At 39.3% G+C, this 23,766-nt stretch overlaps 1 protein-coding gene across 1 annotated transcript in view; it reads right to left on the reverse strand.

The window, feature by feature from the left end:
- The window catches only part of LIMCH1 (LIM and calponin homology domains 1), a 173,276-nt gene that overhangs the window by 75,056 nt on the left and 74,454 nt on the right, over positions 1-23,766 (reverse strand). The window contains 1 exon segment of the mRNA XM_053941015.1: positions 22,844-22,913. Within this exon segment, the coding sequence (XP_053796990.1) occupies positions 22,844-22,913 (70 nt within the window).

Here is a 23,766-nt window from a genome sequence, read left to right on the forward strand (position 1 = left end):
TGTTAGCTGCAATTATGCATTTTTTGTAGTCAACTAAAACACAACTCTTTGTTATTGCTGAAGAAACTGAAGAAAGCAGAAAAAACAGGTTTACAAATAGCAATATATAAAAACCATCCCTACTTTAAATCGATGACTGAAAAGACACATTTAATGTGCCTGCCCAGCTCCTTACAACTTGGCAGAGTTAAATAGGTCATGCAAATGGGTCACACTGCAGTGGCAAGGATCTCAGGGTGGCCAGCTGCTGTGCCTCAGCTAACAGAGTGGTATCTTTTACAGTGCTCTCAGAAGACACATGGCCAGAATTTGGTCCCTCTGACAGCTCCTACGAGGCACTATCACACAATTTCCTCAGTACATTAAATGAAGATGATACTGCTTTTCTCTCAGCCATTACTTTCTGCAGCTGCAGTGTTGGAGTAGACAGAGAATTGGTCACTTGGTCAGCACATCATTTCCTACAGCCCCAGAGGACCTGGAACTGTCTCTTGCTGGCTCCTCTTGGTTTTATCCCACACCACTGTATAATCAAAAATCTTCTTCTGGCTTTTGTCCTTCATACACACAGAGGAAGAAAAAGCTGATAGGTTACAGCCTAAATTTATTTTGCAAATTTTCTCTATTATTTTAAAATATAAAATGTTATGTCCATAAATATCTATATTTATATAGATCTATACGTAATAAATCTGTAATCTATAGATATCACAGATAACTATATAATTTTATCTATGCTTAATATATAAAATGACAGAAAGTCTAAATAGGCTGTACAGAGAAGATAAATGCTTCAGTGTGGGGACAGACACAGGATACACTGACAGGTTAAATCCCAACCCTCTTCTGCTTGCCTCAGCAGAGTCCTGACAGTTACTGTTACATCAGCACTACAAGCAATGTCATTTACTTGTAAGTACCGAAAACCAAAAATTATTAATGTAAATATTTCACTATACTGAATTTCAGAAACAAAAAATTAACCAACACAAAACTGCAAACTCCTAGGCAAGCCAGCCATGAACCAGTAAGAAGGGTCATGGACGGATAAGGGTGCAGAGCACCGACACACTGAGAACTTAGTCAGAAGGATGCATGGGAAGGAAGGGAAAAATGCTCCCGCTCACAACTGCATTTCAACACCATCACCTTTTCATCCTTTCTGGTGTGTAATCTGACAGACTCACCACTACAAATTCACCTTGCCAGGACAATCATCTGAAGATAATGCAGAGAGAGTAGGTGGCAGAGAGGTTACCTTTATGAAGGTGCATGGAGGGAGTAAGGGAGAGGGAAAGATAACACACTACTCACTTCTAATATATTGTTTTAATCTGTATGTTATAAATATGAAAAAAATGTTCAATGTATAGCATTAAGCAATATTCCTCATGCACTAAATGGAGCACAAAATCCTGAACCCTGTAAAAAAAACCCCAGAAATTGGCAGTTGAGTAGGACAGACACCCTGGAAAGCCACTGCAAATTCACACAGTAGCACTGCCAACACACAAGATAGTTCAAGCTAGCGAGAATCAAATATTCACAGCAGGCAAATTCTCTCCATAGGATCTGCTGATCAGATGCAATGGCAAACAGCTTGAATTTGGCCCACTTCCATTGCTTTCATCTGCCACAATACATACAAAACAGTCTCACTGTATTCGCACTGCAAATCGATTCTACAGCTTAGCACTGTGGAGCCATCGTTTGTCAGATGTGCTACTGCATGGCCTGGATGAGATACTCAGATAAACTTGGGGAAAATAAAAGCAAGCCAAGCTGTATATCTGCCCAGAATACTGAATAAAATGCCAAATACATGCCACTTCTGTAAGCTGGAGATATTATTAGCTGCCCATAGCACTGCTCTGTTTTGCAGGACAGCTGCAGACAAACAGGTGGCCTTTTTAATTTCTGGAATGCTGATATTTTCCTGGCTCCAGAATAAATGAGAAGATCTCTAAAATTTAAAAAAAAAACCCAAAATTCCAAACTGCTTTTCTGAGAAGCTGTCAAGTTGTCAATAGACTCTCAAAAGCCTTTTGCTTGCTCTCAACATTTCTTCCTAATTCCCTTATTTTTCTATTTTATGTAAGTAAGTAGTAGTGATAATTTATCTATATAAAAGTAGTGGATCTTGCCTGATTCACAGGTTCATAGAAATACTGAAATATTCAGTTCAAGTCCATCAGGAAAAAACTTCTATAAGAAGGGCTGGGAACTTTTCATATATATGTGTGTGTGTGTGTGTGTATGTATATATATATACAGGTATATATACATATGTGCATATATGTGTTACTCTCCAAGATGCTTTTTCTGTGTATGTTTAACTATATACACATGTTTAACAATAGATGTGTGTGTGTGTGTGTGTGTGTGTGTGTGTGTGTTTTACTGTTCATCCAATATGCTTTGCTGTATATATACAATAACATGTCGTAAAAGATTGTTTTCTGTGGCAAACTCCAAATCAGTAGATTTGGAAGGAAATGGATCATAGTTAGGACACATTCACTTAGAAGCCGAGGATGGTTAACCTCCAGAAGAGGAAGGCTGAGAGCACACCAGAATTGACGGCACCTCTCGGAACAGCAAGGGGAGACAGGGCTGCTCACATTCCCCCAAGAATTCTGGCACACAATAGCCTCACTCACTAAAATTAAACGCTAGTGGGAAAAAAAAAAAAAAAAAAAACCCAGAAGGAGATGATCCCTGGGAGCAGGGAGGGGAAGCAGGACTTACCAGCCCGTCAGCCGGACCGATCCTCGCCTGCCCAGGGCCGCGACCCCGCGGCGGGGCCGGGGGAGCCGCAGCCCGCGGCCTCCAGCCAGCGCAGCGGCGCTGCCCGGCCCCCGCCCGGGGGGACCGACAGCACCGGGCGTGCATCGGGTGAGCCGCAAAGACTACAGGCAGGACCGGAGAATAAGCACCGCGATGATCAGATCGAATGAGGAGGAGCAGGGCTCACCGGGCGGGCACGGCACTGCCCGGTTCCACAGATAGAGCCTTCCAGCGCGCCCCTGAGAAGCTGGTGAAGGCTGCCTTTGCCAAGAAAGCCCAGCCTTCTTTTGCTTCTTTTTGGGCAGTCAAGAAGGAAAATATGTGTCTCCTTCAATAACAGTCTGGCTTTCTTATCAGAAAGGCAAAAAACACCTTTAAAATGGTGTGAAGAAATGGGCCAGTTGGTACTGTACTTCAACTGCACAAAACACACCAGAAACCCCAAACGTGGCTCTGAGTGACCTTCAGGTAGTATGCCTGAAGATGAAAATAATAGAATCATAAAGTCATCAAGGTTGGAAGAGATCTTCAAGATCATACAGTCCAACCATACTCCCAGCACTGCCCCTGTAATCCCTGAACCACTAAACCACATCACCCAGTGCCAGATCCAGATGCCTCTTGAAAACCTTCAGGGATGTAATTCCATCACATCCATGGACAACCTATTCCAATACCTGATCATCCTAAAGTGATTTTTTTTTTCTATTACCCAATCTGAATCTCCCCTGTCTCACGTTAAAGTCATGTCCTTTAATCCTCCCACTGTAGGCACAGCAGAAGAGACCAACCCCCACCTCACTACAACCTCTTTTCGTGAACTTGTAGAGAGCAATGAGGTCCACCCTGAGCCTCCTCTTCTCCAGGCTAAACAACCCCAACTCCTTTTGGGTGTCTCAGTACCTGACTCCAAAGATAACTTGGCTGGAAGTGCCAAGGTGCTTAGATCCTGCTGCTCCCAACCAGGCTCACTAGGGTAAAAACCTGCGAGTGCCTAGAGCAAGAAGATAGTTCACAACTTTGATGCTGCTATTGATTGTACAAAAACTTACAATTTTTCAATACTGTGAATGGAAGCTGAGCAAAGGAGAGAACAGACTTCAACCCAACAGGCAAAAGCAAACCACGGGAGGGTGGGAGGGGTGCAGAGAGCATGAGCACAAGACTGACCCTATGACTTCACTAGTGAAGTAGGTCCTGATATTACCCCTTGCTACATCAGGTCATTATCCCTGAAGGCATGAATTAAATATTTAAAGAAATGGAATCTCAGTCAACTTCTATGTCTTTGGGGGAGAGAGCAGATGATGATCAGATGATGTGAACTCCCTCAGAATTGCCAAACCCAAGATACACCCTAAAGATGGCTTTGTTTACAGCACTGAGGACAGAACATAGGCAGGCAGGAAAAAAACCCAAAGCATTTCCAGGCTATTCACTGGCTCTGATGCTGATGAAATAACAGCCAGATGTCAAACAGATGTTAGATTTTACCAGGTCCTGAAGATGGGGTGCCTATCTGATGCCACAGTCTATGGTAACAGCCACGCTATGGCCAAAGAAGAGGATAATGTTTCCTTTTCACACTTTTTCTGCAGCTGACACTCTCAGCTTTTTAATACCAGATGATAGCACTTGGCTTGTGAGGGATTTGGTCTCAGTTTTATGACTTCTTCTGTTACCCACCTTTCACCTGTTATTATTTTTTTTGTTTGTTTGGTTTTTTTTGTGTGTGTTTTGGGTTTTTTTTTTGGTTTTTTTTTGTTGTTGTTGTTGTTTTTTGTTTGTTTTTTTTTGTTTTTTTGTCTGTTTGTTTGTTTGTTTGTTTGGTTTGGTTTGGTTTTTTTTTTCCCTGGGAATAAAGTTCACAAAGAGTAGGGTTAAAGCCAAGTTCTTATACAGTGAATTGTAGCAAAGCACTCCTAGAAGCCACTGGGACTTCACCTTAAAAATCTAGAGCCAGATGGGTAAAAACACAAAACCAGCAAAAACATAAGGCATGGTTCCTTTTGCTGTGATGGAAAGGACTGTTACTTATCTCACTCTGCCTTCTTGGTGCTGCTATGAAGTGGGTCAATAGAAAAGTTCTGACTGAGTGCGTTAGGGAAAGAACTACAAAAGAGACAAGAATGAAAGAAACATCCCAACATCATGGTCTGAGGGCAACCTGAGCTCCCATCTGTGGCAGATACTTCTCCATCCTCCTGGCAATAGTTGTGCTGTCTGTCTGAAGGAGAGGAAGAAGGGTCCTGAAGACAAATTTGACCTTTATTTGCACTCACATTATGAGTGCAGGAATATGGCTAACCTAAACACAGATCTCTAGAGTTTCAACCCTGAAACCACAACTAGTGCCACAATGTTCTGTCAGAACATCCTCTGGGGAAACTGGACACTTTCCTTTCTCAGCACATCCCTGCAGCTGTTGTCCCCACAAATGAGGCCTACAACAAAATATAAAAATGGGCAAGAAATTCACAACTAAGTTTAGGAGACATGCTCTTTCCTAAGTTTGGTTTATTTGTTTGAATAAACCCAAAGTGTCAAGGAAAGTACAGAGTCTGACTATGGATTTATAAGTACTTAAAAGACAGCCATCCCAACTGCTTAAAGAAAACAAAAACACATAAACTTTAAATCTAAAGTTCTAAGTCTTAAGAACCACTACACCAGATATTGTGAAAACAAAATTTAAGTAAAGGAGACCACCAAAGAAATTAACCTGAGCATTAAATATGGGAGAGTATTTTTTTGCTAGACATAGTGTTAAAGCTTATCACTCTGCATTAAAAAAAAAAAAAAACAAAAAAAAAAAACCCAAAAAACCACACATAGATAAATAAAGTTGAATTACCTCATGAGCAATATACTCAAAAGGTAAAGCCCTAGAGTAGTCCAAAGGAACACCACAAATAGCTTAATCTCCAACACAAGTCCTTCATGTGTTACATATAGTCATCAATTAAACCAAGCAGTGCTGAATAAACCTGTGCCTTTCCAGACTGCTGTCAGGGCAATTGTGTGTTAAGCCATGGCACAACAAATGCTTTTAAAAAACTATTTATGCGTTTCTGCTAAGAGGGGTACTTTGGTGGTAAAGATGATTACCTATGCAAAACAAATATATGTGCTAAGATTATTCCATGTTTTCCTTAATTATACTAGCAAGTCTACACAAGATAATACCTTTTTTTTTTTTTTACATAACCTGCCTTCTTTTCTCTGCCTCTCTCAGAGTCCAAGCTTCATGAGATCCCTTTGATCACATTTGATATCCCAGGGCACTGATACCCAACACCCGCTTTCTATATTTTGACTTGACTGTAGAGAAAATAACCTTGTTTTCCAGGAAGAGCAGTGTGGACTAGCCAAGGGACCCAGCTCCCATCAGATTCAACTTGCAAAAAAACCTTTGAGATGGAGTGGGTCTAGCAGAGAAGAAAATGAGAAAAAATTCCATGCATCACGAGCCTGTCCACCTGAAAAGGTGTGTCTGATTGTAATATTAATTATCTGACCAGGATCATCTATTATAAACCAGTACAGGTAACACAAAGCATAATTAGTGCATCTGCATGCAGCTTCAGAGATTACTGTCTATAAAAATACTTCTCAACCTGTGATCACTACTGACTGCTTTTATATTTTCACTGTCACTACATCCAAAGCAGATGGCAATGACAAAAAAATAAAGGAAACAGAAATGAGCAATAGTAAGAATTATACATAATGCTTTTCTGATACACAAGAACCTGATTAATTAGAGACACAATAGTGTGTTGGAGGTATAGCCTCAATTCTTACCTTCTCTATGTAATTTATCAGGTATCTTCCCCATCAGGCACAGAAGCAGATTTCATCACAATTGTATAATCCCCCAAATACAAGGTTTTAATGAATATATGTGCATGATTAAAATAATCTGAAGTTTTGTGACATCCAGCTATATTGGGCCAGCTGAGCATTCAGGGCCAGAAAACAGCTGATATTTTCTTAAGTTTATTTTTAAGGTCTGAAACTGTAAAGGTACAAAAGAAATTGGTACCTAAAATCACAATCATTATGAAATCAAACCTCTAAAACTGAATGTATGACCACCAGCTGGAAGCCTCATAACATTTTTTCTAATTGCAGTATCTACTCACTTCTAGCATGACTTTACTTTCTTGTTCCTTTTCTTTTACATGGTAAGTTCCCTTTTGCTTAGTATATTAAGAAAAGCTATCTTCCATTTAAAGCCAGAAAATTGTAACACTTGTCAGTATTTGAACTTCTCTCAGTAGACAGCAATCCACCCCAGGGATCAGGACACTTTGCATCCTGAGCTGTTGGAGGGCCTCTTCATCCCTGTATCCAAGTACAACTGCTGTAGGTGGGCCTCAAAAGATGCAAGAAAGCTGCTTGTGGGGGCCAGGGGCCTGGCAGTAGCTGTTAAAATCAGACCAAATCTCTATTCCCCAAGGCAAACAGCAAAACAGTGAAACCGCCAAGGAGGACTCATTCCTGGTCAGTTCATGACCTCTGCAAAAAAAGCAACAAATTCCACTTCTCCTTTAAAATTAAACATCTACTCTTTATTGCCAAGGAATATGTTTTACTAATCTGTGGTGTTCAAGGTTTGATAAACATCAGAAATCTTTTTGCTGCTGTTACACGATACCTGCCATACGTTTTCCCCCCACTCACAGCTTTGCATTTTCATGCCAACATTACATAAAACATACTGGACTTCTTAAATGTACAGGTTGGGGTCACTTTAAAACACTTCTAAGAGAAGCTGTTCAAGTCCAAAAAACACAATTTTTTTTAACTGGCTATTTCTACTGAATGAAGTTCCAGCACATTCCCCATTAAAAACCTACCTTGTTGATTTTACTTCCACTAAAAAAATAAATAGAAAGCTTTCATATTTAGGTGTCTAGAATTACTTTGGTGAGGAAAAGGAAAGGGAAGAAAATGCATAATTTTCAATTTTTTGCAAGTGAATTTTACAGACAATCAAAATATCTGTGCAAAAAATATGCTCAGTAGATCAGTGTCCATTTGTGATTTTGACCATATACAGTATAACAGCTTGAATTACTGAGTACTCCAAAATTATATCTATGTATCTGTTGTTTCTTTCCCAGATATGAAAACATACATTTGGTGTCTAGATGGCATGGCCATAATTACCAGTGAATAGCTCCAGCTTTGGTGGGTTTTTTAGGGTAAATATTCATGGCAAGATGAGCTACCCAATAGTCTGGCAGTGATTTCTTTTCCACTCCTTTTCAACCATCAGTAAGCAGTCTCTAGATTCAAGAAATAGCATGACTATTCCTAAAGCTATTGTAACTGCAAACCTAGATTAACTACACAGAATAGCCTACTTAAATGACTTAAATTGCTGCTGTTCACTAAGTCTATAGTGGTTGTGCAAGCATGCCTTTGAAGAGGCATGTGGAAATAGGGATTCATGGATTACATCTGGAGGCCAGTGTGATTTGCAGTTGTGAAGAATAAGCTTTCAGGATGAATAAAATGTAGTACAATAATACAATGTATTTAAGAAGCAGAATTTCCTTAAATTAATGGAATAAAATCAATAATTAAAGCAAGAGAGAATGAACAGAAGTCTTCTTTAATATGGTGCATTCCTATTGCAAAGCATTTTCCCAGCTCTTTCACAAAGTCTTTGTTTTGGTTCCTCTGGACATCAGAACAGAGGATGGGAAAGGATGTGTCCTCTTACAGGACTGATATCCCCGCTGTTCAGTTTTCTTCAACACATTAGAGGTGTACTACTGCAACACTCTCTCTCTCCTCAGAATACACAAAGCAACAAGGGTAGGAAGATGTGCTCATCACATGGATCACACCAGGTCTTTAGAAACAGGATCTAAGCAGTGAAGATGGCAGAAATAGCTTGTATTGTTTGTTGGTGAAGAGAAACAAATCATTTGTTTAAATCATGATAATTTATTCTTAAAACTTCAGTTAATACCCTATCCTCTGTCACTGCCAGACCTGAGATAAACTTTTCTTAGAAGAAAAAAGCCAATCATGCTTACAATTCAGCTTACCTGGGTATAACCAGTGGCTCCTGCTCACAACAGTCACAAATAAGGCCAGCAGAGATGTTCAGGTACCATCAAATAACAAGATTCCAACTCCTCACCTGCTACTTCTGAAAACTGTTTCAATTTAAAGCCACATAAAAAATGTAATAAAACTTAGCTGATGAGACTATATCAATGAAAATGGTAAATTTAACATAAATATAATTTTTTCCTTTCCCCAACAAAGGTCCAGGACTCAGAGTTGATTAGAGAGAGGTATATCTAGACAGCAGATCCAGTAGAGTCTAGCAAGATTATTAGGCCAGGCATCAAAAACCATGAAAGCAGCTGTACTAGCTCCAGCACCAATAAGAAGCTGCCAGCAAATTAGCTGATTTAAAGCACTGCAGAATCCCAGTCCCCAGCCAGCTCATGTCTCCAAACCACTCCCATAGGTGCAGACTTCTGGAAATGCAAATGTTACACATGGCTACCCAAAATGCTAAAAACCAGCAGGACTTATTGGCTTTGGCAAGCACTTTTACACTGCCCTTCCTAGTGACTGGGGAATACATTCATCAGACACAGGACTGCCTTGCTTCAATGCACCGACCCAGCTGATGCTCAGCACTGGATTGCTGAAGCCAATCAATCCTTAAATCTGGGGACCCTACAAGGACCTACCTTGGGTTTACAAGGTCAACAGATGTAGCCCCACCCAATACAGGGACCACAGAGCTATGCAATCACCTTAGGTGATGCAGGAACACTGCCCAAACTGCAGCACAGGAGCCCACCCCCCCAGGAGGCACCAGACCCTGGCCACACATGTTCTGCACACTCCTGTGTACATGCCAGCCAGCCCAGAGCTGCACAGAGGCTTCAGCATGCCTGTGACTGCAGAGACCGTGGAGTCAGGTAGCACCTGAGCAGCACCCACTTTCTGGGGCTTTTTGGCTACCTGGAAATCCCTAAATGTGCTGTGCTGCACTGCTAAGGCCATTTGGGCCATTTGCCCTCAAATGGGAAAGGCACTGGCATTAAGCTGCTCTCCTGCAAGAGCTGATGTGGCTGTCCTGAGCAAGGGTGAGAGCTGCCAAACCCAAGTAGACTGTTCAGTGAGTTGCCCACAGCCACACCTCAGAGGTTATCCAGGGTTCTGCATTCTCTGGCATATCCTAAACTCCACCTTCCATTATCCTGAATAGAGTAGTTGACTGTTTTTCCTCTTACTTACTTCCCATCCTCAGTCTGGCATTTTTATTTCTCCAACTTGCAAAGTTATATACAAGAATATTTCTATGCTGCTTTAAAAAGAGAATAAATTATGTTGGAAGTTGTGATGGAGAACACTGACCACAATATTTTAAGTTGTTGGTGTGTAATTTACTTATATAGTAATTCATATTAAGGTTTAAGTGCTGGATTTCTAGTATTGCTCATCAAATTTCAGCCAAATGAAAAAGAATAAGCAAGGTGAACTACTCTTGGGAATATAAACTATCTGCAAGAATTTTTGATGCAAGTGTGAGAACACTAAGAATTCTCAGTTCTTCAAAAAATATGTAAAGGTCTGGAATTCAAGGAGTTTCAGTTCTCTAGGATCATAATTTAGAAAGTAAATTTTAATCGGGATTGAGTGGCTCAAGAGATTGGGTAATAGTATTTAAAAAAGCAAGTGATTAATCTCTGATCAACCAGAGGGTAAGGACTAAAGAGCATTTAAGGTCTCAAAAACCCCTGGGAACTAGCCAGCTTATTCTAATACTATGCGTGCTGACTCTAGGCAGATTTTGGTTTTTCTCACATACAGTCCTCATGCTTGTGAGTGGGCTTCTCTAAATTTCATTAGAACTATTCCATCATTCTCCCCAAAATTCTGCAGTAGTTATGCCTTGCAGATAGATACTGAGTTTACTGATACCACTGTGCTGACAAGTACCTTTTTCTTCTGTCTCTTTTTACTGCATCTAAGTGTTTTTTTCTTAATTACAAACTCTTGAATCGACTTGAGGTGTCATATAACATAACAGGGAAGAGAAGATTCATATCAGCAAGGTGATGCTTTGCAGGAAAACGGATTCTGGTCAGTGCTGACTGTGTCATTCAAAGACCTGAGATGCACAAAAATGGAGGCCAGGCAGGTCTGAAGATACAGCTCCTAAAATCCCTTCAAACTAATCATAATATTGGATTGAATTTTGCTCTTTGGATTGTTTCAGATAGAATGAAAGAACAAAGAAAAACTGTTGCATTGTTGCTGAAGATATATTGTCACCAATTCTAAAATAATTCTGCTAATACCTTGCTTACTCAATTTTTTGTTGGACTGCACCAGTTGTCCAAAAGGATGCAATTATCTTGCTTCTTCCTTGTCTAAAATTCTAGGCCACTGACATATCAGATTCCACCCAGTCACTATCCAGCAGTGTAAAAATAAAATACAGGCATGTGCACTAAGGGAGAAGACCAATCTAGCCTGACTTCTCAAAACATACAGAGCAAAACAAAACAGCCTCCTGTGACAAACTTAATGTCATGTTACTTTTTTATATTAGTCTGTCACTAAACACTGAATTTAGTTACAAACTTTATGTGTTCTTTTGGCCCACAACATTTACTTATTTACTTATTTCTCTTTACCTCTTTGGAGGCTTTTGTAAGAGTTCTGACAGCACTCCCTGGGAACCATCCTGTTTTATTTACCAGTTTGCAACTAGTTTTGCCAATGATTGATGCAATTCCTGTATTTGTTCATAATTTGTTTTCTGAAATATCAGAAAATACATTGTTTCCAATATACAGTATCAAGACTGTAGTAGGAGTTACTCATTTTTTAATTGGCTTGTATTTCCTTTGAAAAGAAACAAACAGTACAGCAGAACAGTGTCTGTGTCTGTGTCTGGTGCATGTGGCATTCTCAGAACACTTCAAGTTTTCCTTTTCATGCAGTTGCTGTAGTTTAAGAAGCAACTACGATCTGACCCCCTCAGGGGTAACAGGAGAAACTTAATGAAAGAAAACATCCAGGAATTGTAAAAAAACAAGGTTTTTTTTTTCTGCTTCTGTCAAGGGAAAGTTGCATGAAATATTTTTCTAGATCAAAAGTTGAGATATTTTATTAGCTGGTGCTGCTGACCTGTGCAGACAGTCTGCTGGCACAATTTTCACAACTTATTTACAATATCACCTCAGTTATCTGGAACTTTGTGTTATCCCCACAAGGGTCAAATTCCTGACATGTATTAATTACACTGAAAATTGCCCTGGATTACTTGAAACCTCAAATAACTGAACCTATCAACTATCCTCCCTTTTAAATAACAGAGGACACTGTATAGTGGTGCTAATACTTTGTGGCTGATCCCTGTAACTCCAGAAATTAATACATAAACGTCACACTTCTTATCTAGCAGGTCTGCCAGCTTTGGTCTGAAAACCAGGCTTGAAAGGCAGAGAGCATTTATAGCATGGTCCTATTCACTGCTGTGGGCTGCAGAACAGGAGCGGATAGGAAGGACAGGAAGGTTAAAACGAAAAAACCACTGACCAGCATTCCTGATCTATGCACTGCTGGCCAAGGAAACAGACCTGCTTCACAGTTCAGCTCTCTTTAGTTGCCAAAATGACCTTGGAACCCTCCTGCAGTCAGCCAAAAACGGGGTGCTGCCTGCACAGTAAGCCTATGTCTCACTGACACTTGAGCTTTTTATTGTGCTGCATCTTCTTGTGCCCATTACCCGCAAGTCAGGCCTGCAGCTTCCCCTTGAAGGCACACACCAAGCAGCTTCACAGGAACCTCTATAACTTCATTATATCAGGGCTTGAATGGAAAGATAACAATTCAATGACCTACTGACAATTTAGGTAATTTAGCCAACAGCAGGTATTAGCTCTAAGATCCCTAATGCCGTTGCTAGGCAGGAGTGGTAAAGTTAGGATTGGTTTTGGAAAAACCAGCAAGCCTCTTTCCAACCAAACTAGAAATGGTATTCAAAGGACAACAGCAGCAAGGCAGCTTTCATTAAGAAAAGATATGAGAAATATTCAGGAACTTCTGATAACGCCCATAGGATTTGTTGGCTGTGCAGCCAAGTTACACAGCACCCATCCAACCCAACAGTTATAAATGGCAAGCAACAAGAGCATCAGCAGCCTGGGCTATCAGTTTAAGGCCTGAAATTTGTTGTCCTACAACAGGTGCAAGGGTAAGTGTCACAATCTAGCATTCAGTCCAACATGCCTCCCAACACACCAATGCCACGTTGCAACATATGAAGTCAAGTAACATCTCTTTAGCAGTAAAAGGAGACCAAATAATACCAACATTATGACTACAAAAAAAGACAAAGGTGAAGGGGGAAAAGCATTATGTTTACCATTGGCCTTATGGGGTAACACAAGCTTGGTCCTAAATTCTTCATGAGCACTACTATAGTTCAAAGAAGAAAAGCTGAGGTAATGAAAAAGCATAACAGAATGAACTGAAAAAAGCTGAGCTGAACTCAGTACACACTTGGATGCATGCACACATTTACAAGTTCAATACTCTCCCCTTATTGAAAAGCCTGAAAACTCCCTTTCACACATAATGCAGTAATAAATCAGTGTGCACTATTGCTCCAAAGAAAAACAGACATTCGCCATTTAAGTAATAGTGCTTCCCACATGAAGATGAGGAGGAAGAAACAAACACATACCTGGCAGTAGTGAGGACTTTAACAGAAGGACACCACTCCAAAGAGCTGAGGATTGCTTTTGCATTGCAATATTAATTTTCTAGACCGTTAGTTATGAACGAATGTGTAATTCTCCTACTAAGCTGTGGGACAGATTTGCACGTGATATCACAAGGTTTTTCAGCTTTCAGAAGGTTAATAGTTAATGGTTTTGATGTCCCTCAGTCAGATAGTTCAGTCTATCTCTGTATTTTCCATAAGCAATTAACTAAGCTGTTTCCTCTGCAGCATTAATTTTAACAGGTTTACAATAGTATCATTAGACCTCTGGACATTTAAGAGGAAATGGTTTACAATTGGAAAGTACCATGCCAAGCAGGAAGCAAGTGGCTTTAATCCAGGAGCAGGGAGGAATGCAGAGACAAGGAGAATTCAGTGTCAGGTATTTCAGGCCTCTATTAATTCTTGACCACAGCACCAGACTACAGAATTTTACTGGGCTCTTAAACTAAAGAAATCACTTTGCACAGATCCTTAAGGCACCAGTTTTCCATTAGTTTGCCTTTTTGCTTGTTTGCTTTAAGTCAGGGAAACAACTGCAATGTGATCTTTGGAGCAAGACACGTTCCATCATCTGCATTCAGCACGTAGGCTCCTGCTAGCAACATGCACATCATCTAAAATAAATCCACTTAAGAGTCCCCAGAAAGGTTTTCAGCATAGAAACAGTACAAACAGTTGCTAGCAGACATTAAGGGCAATAGACTTCACCAAGTTGATCTGCAGCCAGGGAGGGGATTAGAGACAGCATTCTTCTGCCACCATCTTCAGCCCAAGGGCCAGGGTCACAGCAGACTGTTGCTTGCTCTCTTTTCACAAAAGAAGGTCAAGGAAGCTTGAGCTTCCCTGGACCATTTTGAGGTGGCCAACCTGTTGGTCTGACTATACTGGGAAAATTCTTTCTGCTTGCTGTCCCAGGACTTCTCAGGTTAAGAGCTTTTGGGAAGGTACCCTCCCTTTTCACACTTCCAGTGCTGCTGTTATCTGGTTGTCAACATTGATCTAGCTGCTCCCTGCAGCAGAGGCTACATGTCACTGAAAAAGACAGTTGGGGATCAGAGATGGTATTTATAGCGCAGACCTACAGACTCCAACCTGTGAGAGGCTTTCCAGAATTAGGGAGTGAGAATACTACTAGGTATAATTTTAAACACAGACAACCTTTAAACGAAGGATTTAAGGCTGAGACTTTCCCGGATTCCTGTGTCCTTTGCTTTTGGCCAATACCTTAAGGAGTGCATCTGCGTTTAAACTCTGTAGCTGCAGTTTCAAAACTATTTTAAACTGATGGAATGACACCTCTTTTCCCTCCTTGGTGAGCCTCTTCCTTCCCTCCTGCCTGCATTTCTTTTCATGCTGTAAGATGAAGGGTAATTTTTAGCCAGGTCAGTTGCCCACTCCAGCTAATATGAAAGCCAGTGCTGTCATTTGTAGGAATGCCAAATTCAGAGTAGCTGAAAGCAACCATAACCTCAGGTCTAGTTTTCCTTGCTAAGGACAAAAGCTGATACGTATTTAGCTTCAAGACATGGACAGTTGTAGTTCTGCATATCTTATGTGTGTTGGCCTAAACACTTGCAGTACATCAGCTCACTGCTTCTTTTTATATCCTCATTGCAAACTAATCAATTTTGCAACAGAAGACACACAAAAATTGCAGGTGCCTGGATAAAACTGCAACAGTGCCACATTCCCCACAGGACACAGGTGACATATTCACAGACTCAGGGCATCCAACTCCTTCACTGAAAACTCCTGAAGATGGTACATGTCTCCAGAGCATGTGGTATTTGCCCAGCTACAAAGAGAAGTCATAAGCTTCAACAGTGGGATTTGTTTTGAAGAGCTCAGGAGGCTCTTTGTTTCCAAGATAGCAGCTCAAGGAAGGCACTGATCCTTCACTTCATTAAGTGGAAATTTAAGCTACATGGCAAATGGCAATGGTTTGTTAAACTACTGTATTTTCTGATATTTACAGATACCTACTCAAAAGCTTGCCTTTTCTGAAATACATACCTCAGTGTCATTAAACCAATGTAATGCAAGACATGGCTGAACTTAAAGAAGGACATCTAAAAGCAAATCAGTTATTCAAGTGGGCAACCTACGTTTTTCACGGGTACAAAATGAGCTCTTCCTGGAAGCCAGCTGCCCTCCCCAAACCAAGGAAAGACCCCGTCATTTATAGTAAAGGTTAATGCAATGATAAGGTCAAGTTTACATTTCATCAGTAGCATGGAATCCTTCAGTTTACTACTTCCTATGCAAAAAAAAAAAAAAAAAAAGACCCAAAAAAAACCATTATAATATTTTATAAATAACAACTTTGAGAAGTCACTTGATAGCCCTAAACAGGTAGACTCTTTGCTTCTATTCAAACACTTTTTTTAAAGCATGCTAAGGTTGGGCAAGCAAAGGGTGTCTTCATACAGCAAAAAAAAAAACACATTCAAAAAAGGACATCCTCTGCAGTGACCATCCTCTCTTGGTTTTATCATAGAAAAGGTTCCCCTTGCCTCCCAATTTGCATATTAACGTTCTATATTATTCAGTGTGAATAAAGGTAATTATAAACCGACAGATTAAACTCACAGGTGTTGGGAGAGCAGTCTAAAATGAGACTGTGAATGACATAGGAATGCTTGTGATATTTTTGTAGCTGTTATTTATTATTTGTATTAACATACTGTCTAGGAGTCCTGGCCATGGAGCAGGACTCATGGGGTGAGGTGTTAGACAAAAACAGACTAACAGATGATCCTTGCCACAAAGAGCTTACAAGTATTAGCATTTGGCCAAACCAAGTCCTGACATTCTCAGCAGCAGAGCTCAGCAGGCTGAGAGCATGGCTTAAGCTGACTGTGAAAATGCTGCATCTTTGAATCCTAACCAGTCCAGTTTCAGAAGGGATCTCAACAACATGACGGAGTTTGCATACGTCCACAGCAGCTATGGACCACAGCCATCCTGCACATGTCCTGCAAACATTTACCCATCTTGGCTCTTGCTGTCCTGACCCAACAAGGAAACTGTTCAGAGCACCCTGGGTACTGAGAGACTTCATATTCTAAGGAGGGATAAACTCCTGGACACTGGCAGAAAGCACTGGTATCCTTAGCATGACAAGGAGCGGACCCAGCCAGCAAACAGCTTAGCTTATTGAGTGCACTGTAAGCACTCCAGCCAAGGGAGCATCCAGAAGATGGGACTTTAGGCCAGCAGTGAGGTTGGTCTGCCAAAATCCTGGCTGGGTTCTGGCTGGGGCCAATGGTGCAGGAAGCACACAAAACACCCTGAGGGATCAATAATGGGCAATTTGGAAACAAGCATGGTTCTTCATTTCAAGTTTCACCTCCAGCTATCATAAACACAACACTGCAGCTGGTAGCTGAGGAAATGAGTGATTGCCCATGGATGTTAGGGACACCTCATGAGCCATACAGAGGTGGTGAACATGAAGACTACTAGGAGTTGGTTGAACTCACTTCTCTGAGGGTGTGTGTTACAGCTAAATGCAGCTCAGACCATCACAAACAAATAAATAAGGTGGGGTCATTTACCTCCCTTTGTTTTGTTTGTTCGTTTTTCTATAGTACATGCCTTTTATTAATTTCCTTTTATTTCAGCCTTTCTTGCATGCATACATCAGATTATAGTACAACTTGGAAGCCAGGCAACACAGGCTGAACCCAAGTGCAGCAGTGGAATATGTCTCCAGTATGTTTGCTGTCAGATCAATTACTAGTTTTCAGCATCAAATGTTTGAGAGTTTTGGAACCAAACCAAACACACCAGAGTAAGCACAACCATTTTAATCAATAAAATACTGAATGAGATGCCAGCATTGTATTTTCCATTTGTATTACTAGTTTAAATGGCAGGAGAGCAATGCTTCCTGGACAGCATTTGTATGGTTAATTGGAAGCAATAAAAACCGTCAATCCAATTTAAAAAAAGAAAAATAGCTGAATTTATGTATTAACTTTTAGGTTTTATTTGTTTGCATCTCATTTCCCCCCCAATAATGTGCTTCCTGCCAAATTTGAACTGATAGCTGTTTTCCTCTTCTGTGATGAATTAGCCACAGAGTCACTGCAGATTGTTCCACACAGACTCTGTTTACAAACAATGTGGTTAAGAAATACCTATTAGTTTGCTTTTATATTCTTTGTGTAACTTAGAAATGTTTATTAATACAACATAGAGCTAAATTCATTAAACAGGAATTTCATAAGGTACTTCTGTCCAGCTCAGATGACACCCAAGGTAAGAAAGTCTAAATGAAAAATCAATTTGAAGGCAGTCTAAAAAGCTAAGGGAGTAAAAACCCCAAATAACATAAAGAATACAAGGACATGATACTAACCATTAATTTTTTTTCAGAACACTCTTGCTTTAGTAAAGAGATTCATTATATATTACACTATGTGATGAGCCAAAGCACACAGTGCTGCTCTCAGCTACTGGCTAGACCCTAAATATTGCATTAGTAAAACATTCAGTTTTCAGAACTGAAAGCAGGCACAAGAGGTGTAGATAAATCAATTACTATTTAGCAAGGAAGATCCACAGAAAACATGGCAGAATGGTTTGCACAGCATTTTGCTATGCTGTTGACACTTTGTTTTACTCAACAATCACAAAAATGCTTTTGGAATGTGAGTGCCAAGAACTTATTGTTTTTAGATAGACAGGAAATTTTGCCTCTGTTTACTTCACATGTACCACAACTTACACAGCAAGACTTTATTATGAATACAATTGTGCTGGGAAATGAATATGTTCAGCAGAGAATAGTAGTACAAAACAAGGAAACAGAAACTATCATATATTATGAATTTATATATTACAATAGGAGCAGTCTTTTTCCAGAAAGTACTAGAATTAAAGAGAGAATGATAAATTTAAAATAAAAAAAAAACCAAGAAGATAATTATTCAAGAAAAAATTAGTAACAAGGAGGTATGAATGAAGAGAGTGATAAAAATAATGCACATCTGTTCAAGTTTTGTGTATTTATCTCTGCTAATTATTTTTAACTATGTGAAACACACTATACTTTATTTGGATCTTGTGATTTTGAGGTTCATACCTGCATGAAGAAACAAGATCTCACTTGCTGAATTTAATTAGTAGCTCAAACTCCTGAAAGCTAACATAAGGACTACATTTCTTTGAAATAACATATAAGATAGAAAAACCCCAAACTTACAATTTGTGCAATATTACAGCACAACAACAAACTACCAGCACCAGCAGACAGATAGCTGGTCTTATTAAGGGTAATAGCAAGCTCTCAGAGAACACTTTGCCAAAATAAACATCCTGGGAAAATAATGAGGGAAAAAAATCCAACCTGGCTTTCAAAGGAGCAAGCTTTCTTAAGCAGCACATTATGCCTCTGTTCATCTTGGTGCAATAACCATGCAACCAGGTGACTTCTTCAGGTCTATTTTTTCCAGTGCTATATCATACATATGTCACAAAGTTAAGGACCATAAACAAACTGAAAACTGGGTGCCACAGTAAACAGACTTTTTATTCAGAAGTGCTGAAACATGAGCCAAGATCCAAGCTAAAGTTCATCTCTCCATCTTTGTCTTCACTACTTCCTCCTATTATATGTGAGAATCATTCACACAGCCTCTGAAGTAAGTGTCTGAGCTCCTGTGGGGATTGTTCAAGGAACTGAAGTAATGCTATAAACTCCCCTAAATCCTGTCAAACAAAAGATAAGGCAGAAACTTTTTCTTTTCTCACAGTGACATTATTCAGGGACAGGAAGCAAAAGCTGGAATCTTTTTAAGGGAAAAAGAAAGTCAACATACAGTAGTTAGTATTATAGAGCAAACCTTATCTATGGTGATGCTGGTAATTTTTCATAGACTAGAAAATAAGGTATCGAGGTACAAAATTATAATTAGTAGAAACCTTAAAAAATGCTGGTTTTGTAAAAGTCACTTAATTATATTCATTGTACTCTAATACATCTTTGTAAGTCTTCTCGATTTTTTTTCAATTAATAACTCAGCCAAAACACTTCTCCAGCCTTCTACAATTAAATATATTAAATGATGGTTCTAGAAACCTGACAGTCATAGAACAAAGATGCTAAGAATCAATTTCTTGCATGAGAAAATTTCTTCTGTTACTCCTACCTAGGCCTAATATGTTCTTTGAATGCTTTGTGAATTTGCTTTTTGGTGGGAGCATAAGCTTTCAGGATTAATGATTACTGAACAAGAATGAGAAAACTCTTCATCAGATTTAATACTGTAAATCTGAATACCAAAGCAGTGGTCCTGCATTTTCTTTCATTAAAGCAATGTATCATTTCTGCTGTGATAACAGAAGCAGTCGGCACTTCTGGAGATCAAAGCAAATTACAAACAAGCCTGCCAAGCTGAACATATGTAATTCTATATGTAATGCTGCATACAATCCACATCCTGACTTAGACTTGCAACTAGACAAAGATCATCTTTGTGTATTTATACGGTGTTCAGATCCTTGAGTTCTTACTTTAACACCACAGCACTATAAACAATAAATTTTAGTTAAAGGATTGGTGTTCTGGTATGCAAGATCTGCAAATAAATTATTCCCTCTTGAAATACATGAGCAAGTCACTGGTGAGAATTTCAGAGTAAGTGCAGATTCATCTAGTTTTAAATGCCAGGAAAGATTAGAAGAATTCAGTCTGTCAACACTGAACCAGTTATACATAACACTTATAGAAGTGTTGTTAGAAGTAACTCAAACATGAAATATAGGCAAAATTTTTACACTTGATAATATTCCAAAGTGAAGAGCTCAGCATGTGTCTGATATGGGCTTCAAGTTCACTCTTATTTTCCTTCTATAAAGGACACTTCCTAATTTTTCCTTAGCATAATAAAGGAGAAAAATAAACTATCATCTGGAGAATTAGACTCAAGTAGACATTTTGTAGAGCTACATAATATATAACTCTTTGTGTCTCTGGAAGTTAAGGATGAAACAAAAGGCACTTTGAATACTCCATGATTACTCATAAGTTTCAGCTCCTACTGTGTATAAAAGAAAACGTACTTATTGTCTCTCCTAGTGAAATAAAAACTTATTCTATCATATACAGGAAAGAAATTCATTCTGTTACAGTAATTCAGTTACACATTTTAGGCAGAAGCAGCATCTAGGATTTAAAAGCACATATCTCATGCAAGGAAGAAAAGGTACTGAAGCTTTCACAGCATTTCTACTTGTAACTGAGGAAATCACACTCACTGGGGTGAAATAACTGGAAAGAAGCAACTATTTAGGATGTCAAGCCAAGCAAAACTAAGATAATAAAGAAAAATTGGCAACTAATAAGGGAATGTCTCACATGTAGGGTCAACTGCCTAGGAGGTATAACTGCTTCTGGACCACAGTGTCAATATTTTAGGTTTTTTTTCAGACACATATGCATGGTACAGGTTAGTGAAAAGAAAAGGATACACCCTGTGCTCAAACACACCCCTGATGGCTGTACTTTTAAATAATACACCATAAATAAGCATAACAGACCAGATAGAACACTTGATCATTTAAATTCACATGCAATCCTTAAAGCAGCCACTTACTCCCCACTGTAACTACAAATAGTAACAAAAATCAGCAGGTATGGAATCAGATGTCTTGGAAAGCAAGGGGAAATTTTGATAGTTTGTTTTGTTGGGAGAAATTTATTCACAGAACATTATATTAAAACATTCATTGGTAATGTTCAAGAACTCAGCAATAGTGAACTTTTTAAATAGCCTAATTATTTATTAGGAAAAAATATTTAGAAAAGTAGTTACTAAAGGAAATCAGAAGACACAGATACAGAGGTAATAAAGTCACTTTACAACACAAAAAAAATCTACTGTATCATTAGTAGCCTGAAAACTTCTTTTTTCATAATGCTTTGAAGATACACATCTTGCAAGAGAGGTTTATCTCAAGGAATGAGAAAAATACACACACATAATAACTTTTTTCTGTCCTTCCTACTGTAACCACCTTACCATTGGGATTTTACATATGAATAAGGAAAAAACCCAATGTAATTCAATATCATCTTCTTAAAACAGTCATAACAAAAATTGAGTCTTTCCTGAAAGCGAGCCAAGGAAAAGAAAGCTGCACTACTGGTACTTTTTTCAGCTGTTTATATCAAATATTCCTCTCAAATAGGACAGCAAAGGAATAAAACTAGGTGGGTTTTAGAGGCAAAAGAAAGGCACTCAAGGAAACTTTAGAGAAAGGGTGGTGGGGATCAAAAATGAGATTCTAAAACCAGGCAGTATTCATACAGAAATTTCCTTGTCAACCTGCATGTTGAAAGACTTAGCTCAAAGGCTATGCAACGGTATTGTAGACCTAATTTAACAGCAAATGTAATATGGTTTCTGATACACTGAAACTTTTTAATGCTCTTTATACAAAGGAACATTAACTTCAGCTATCAACAAGTAATATATTCTGAATCTTGTATAAATCACAATGTGAACAGTGCCAGAACACAAAGGAACCATGATGAGTTGAAATAGAGGATGACCACCTTCCACATGCTCAAGGACCCTGTATTCCCCATTACAGCTGAAGGTAAAATCAATACAGCCATATTTCTATGTGGCTAATCCTGTTAGACCCAACAAGCACCCACTCCCCCACCTTCTGCCCTAACAGCAAGCCCAGGACTGTGCCACCACTTGAGGTGACCCCCTGAGCACCCAGCACTCCTGACAGCCCATGAGCTGTCAGCACATCCTCTGTGGTCTTCCTTGCTTACAACAGAGTATGGCTAAATTTTGCTCTGCCCTTAAAGTCAACATGAAGCAGTTCCCCAGATAGTCCCAGAATGAATGTTATCTGCAGACTGTGGTATTTTGGGGAAAGGGTAAATGAGACAAAATATACAAGTACAGTTTTCTTCCTTTCCAAAAACTATTTTTTTGTGGTGATGGCTTCTAATGCATGCATTCCAGTTTTTCTAAAGCTATGCCACAACTGAGAGGTGATATATAACCAAGAAGATCATCTTCCTCTAAAAATATACCCTGACACTTGAATACTGCCTACTTCTGGAAAAAAAAAAAAAGACTGAAAGGTCTTAAGGTGACTACACAGAGCATTCCTACAGAGGGACTGTCTGAGTTTACTAGGCTAGAAGAGTTCAAATTACAAAAATAACTGCTATCTGAATCACATAGTCAATGTCAAGGTGCAAAAAGCAGCACTGAAATATTTTCCTTCATTTGATATACTCACCAAACCTGCAATGGGGGTTGGTAGTCTGTTGATCTTTTTTACCAATCCTGGCTTTATCGCATTCAGCAACCTGTTATGAGAAAGGAGTATTTTATGAGTGGTAAGTCTCAAAATCCAAATTATCAAACATTTTTGCCCAGCACATAAGGATTTCAGTGTGACTGGAAAAAAGGATTCTCCCCTTTCTCCCTTCTGAAAACATACATGGACATCCAAATTTGATTACTGAAATGAAGAAAGACTAGGATGAATATCCAGCACAATAATTCAGTAGTATTTATTTTGAATTCTAAATTGATCTAGACCACATCAGTGACCCAGACAGATTCTGGGTGAATTTTGACACATCAGCCTGCCTTACCTGTGTACAGGCAGATCATGCCTGGAAGAGCATGAGAGCAGAAACCTAGAAGGCATCCAGGTCTGGCAGTTGCTGCACTGCAGGAAAGTGAGAAAGGATGACCACTTTATGGGTGGCCTGTTTATTTTTTTTTATCTTAACTTGAAATTAAATGCCATCCTTCCATATATTGTGTTGAATGGAGGGCCCCATAAATCATAAATGAGAGAAGGCAAATAGAAAAGGAATTCATAAACCCCCCATCTCATCATGAAAACATTAGGCCAGTGATACCACAGCTGAACACTGTTCAGTGTCCAAAGATTAGCAACCCCCCAAATCCAAGTTCCTCACCACCCATGAGCATGCTATGAGATGTGCAGACATGGCTCATTGTTACAATACTCAAAAAAATGACCAAGCCTCTCAGACTGGGGAATTTTAATTGCAAAATCCTGTTACAACAAACACTGTGTCTTCACCACCCTTTCCCCAAGAGAAAACCATAATGCCTTTTATCCAAAGAAAAAATCAACCAGTTCCATCCACTGGGAAGAAAATCATCAATTCAAGACATGGACTC

The sequence above is a fragment of the Vidua chalybeata genome, chromosome 4 (genome assembly GCF_026979565.1).
Source record: "Vidua chalybeata isolate OUT-0048 chromosome 4, bVidCha1 merged haplotype, whole genome shotgun sequence".
NCBI classification, from domain to species: domain Eukaryota; kingdom Metazoa; phylum Chordata; class Aves; order Passeriformes; family Viduidae; genus Vidua; species Vidua chalybeata.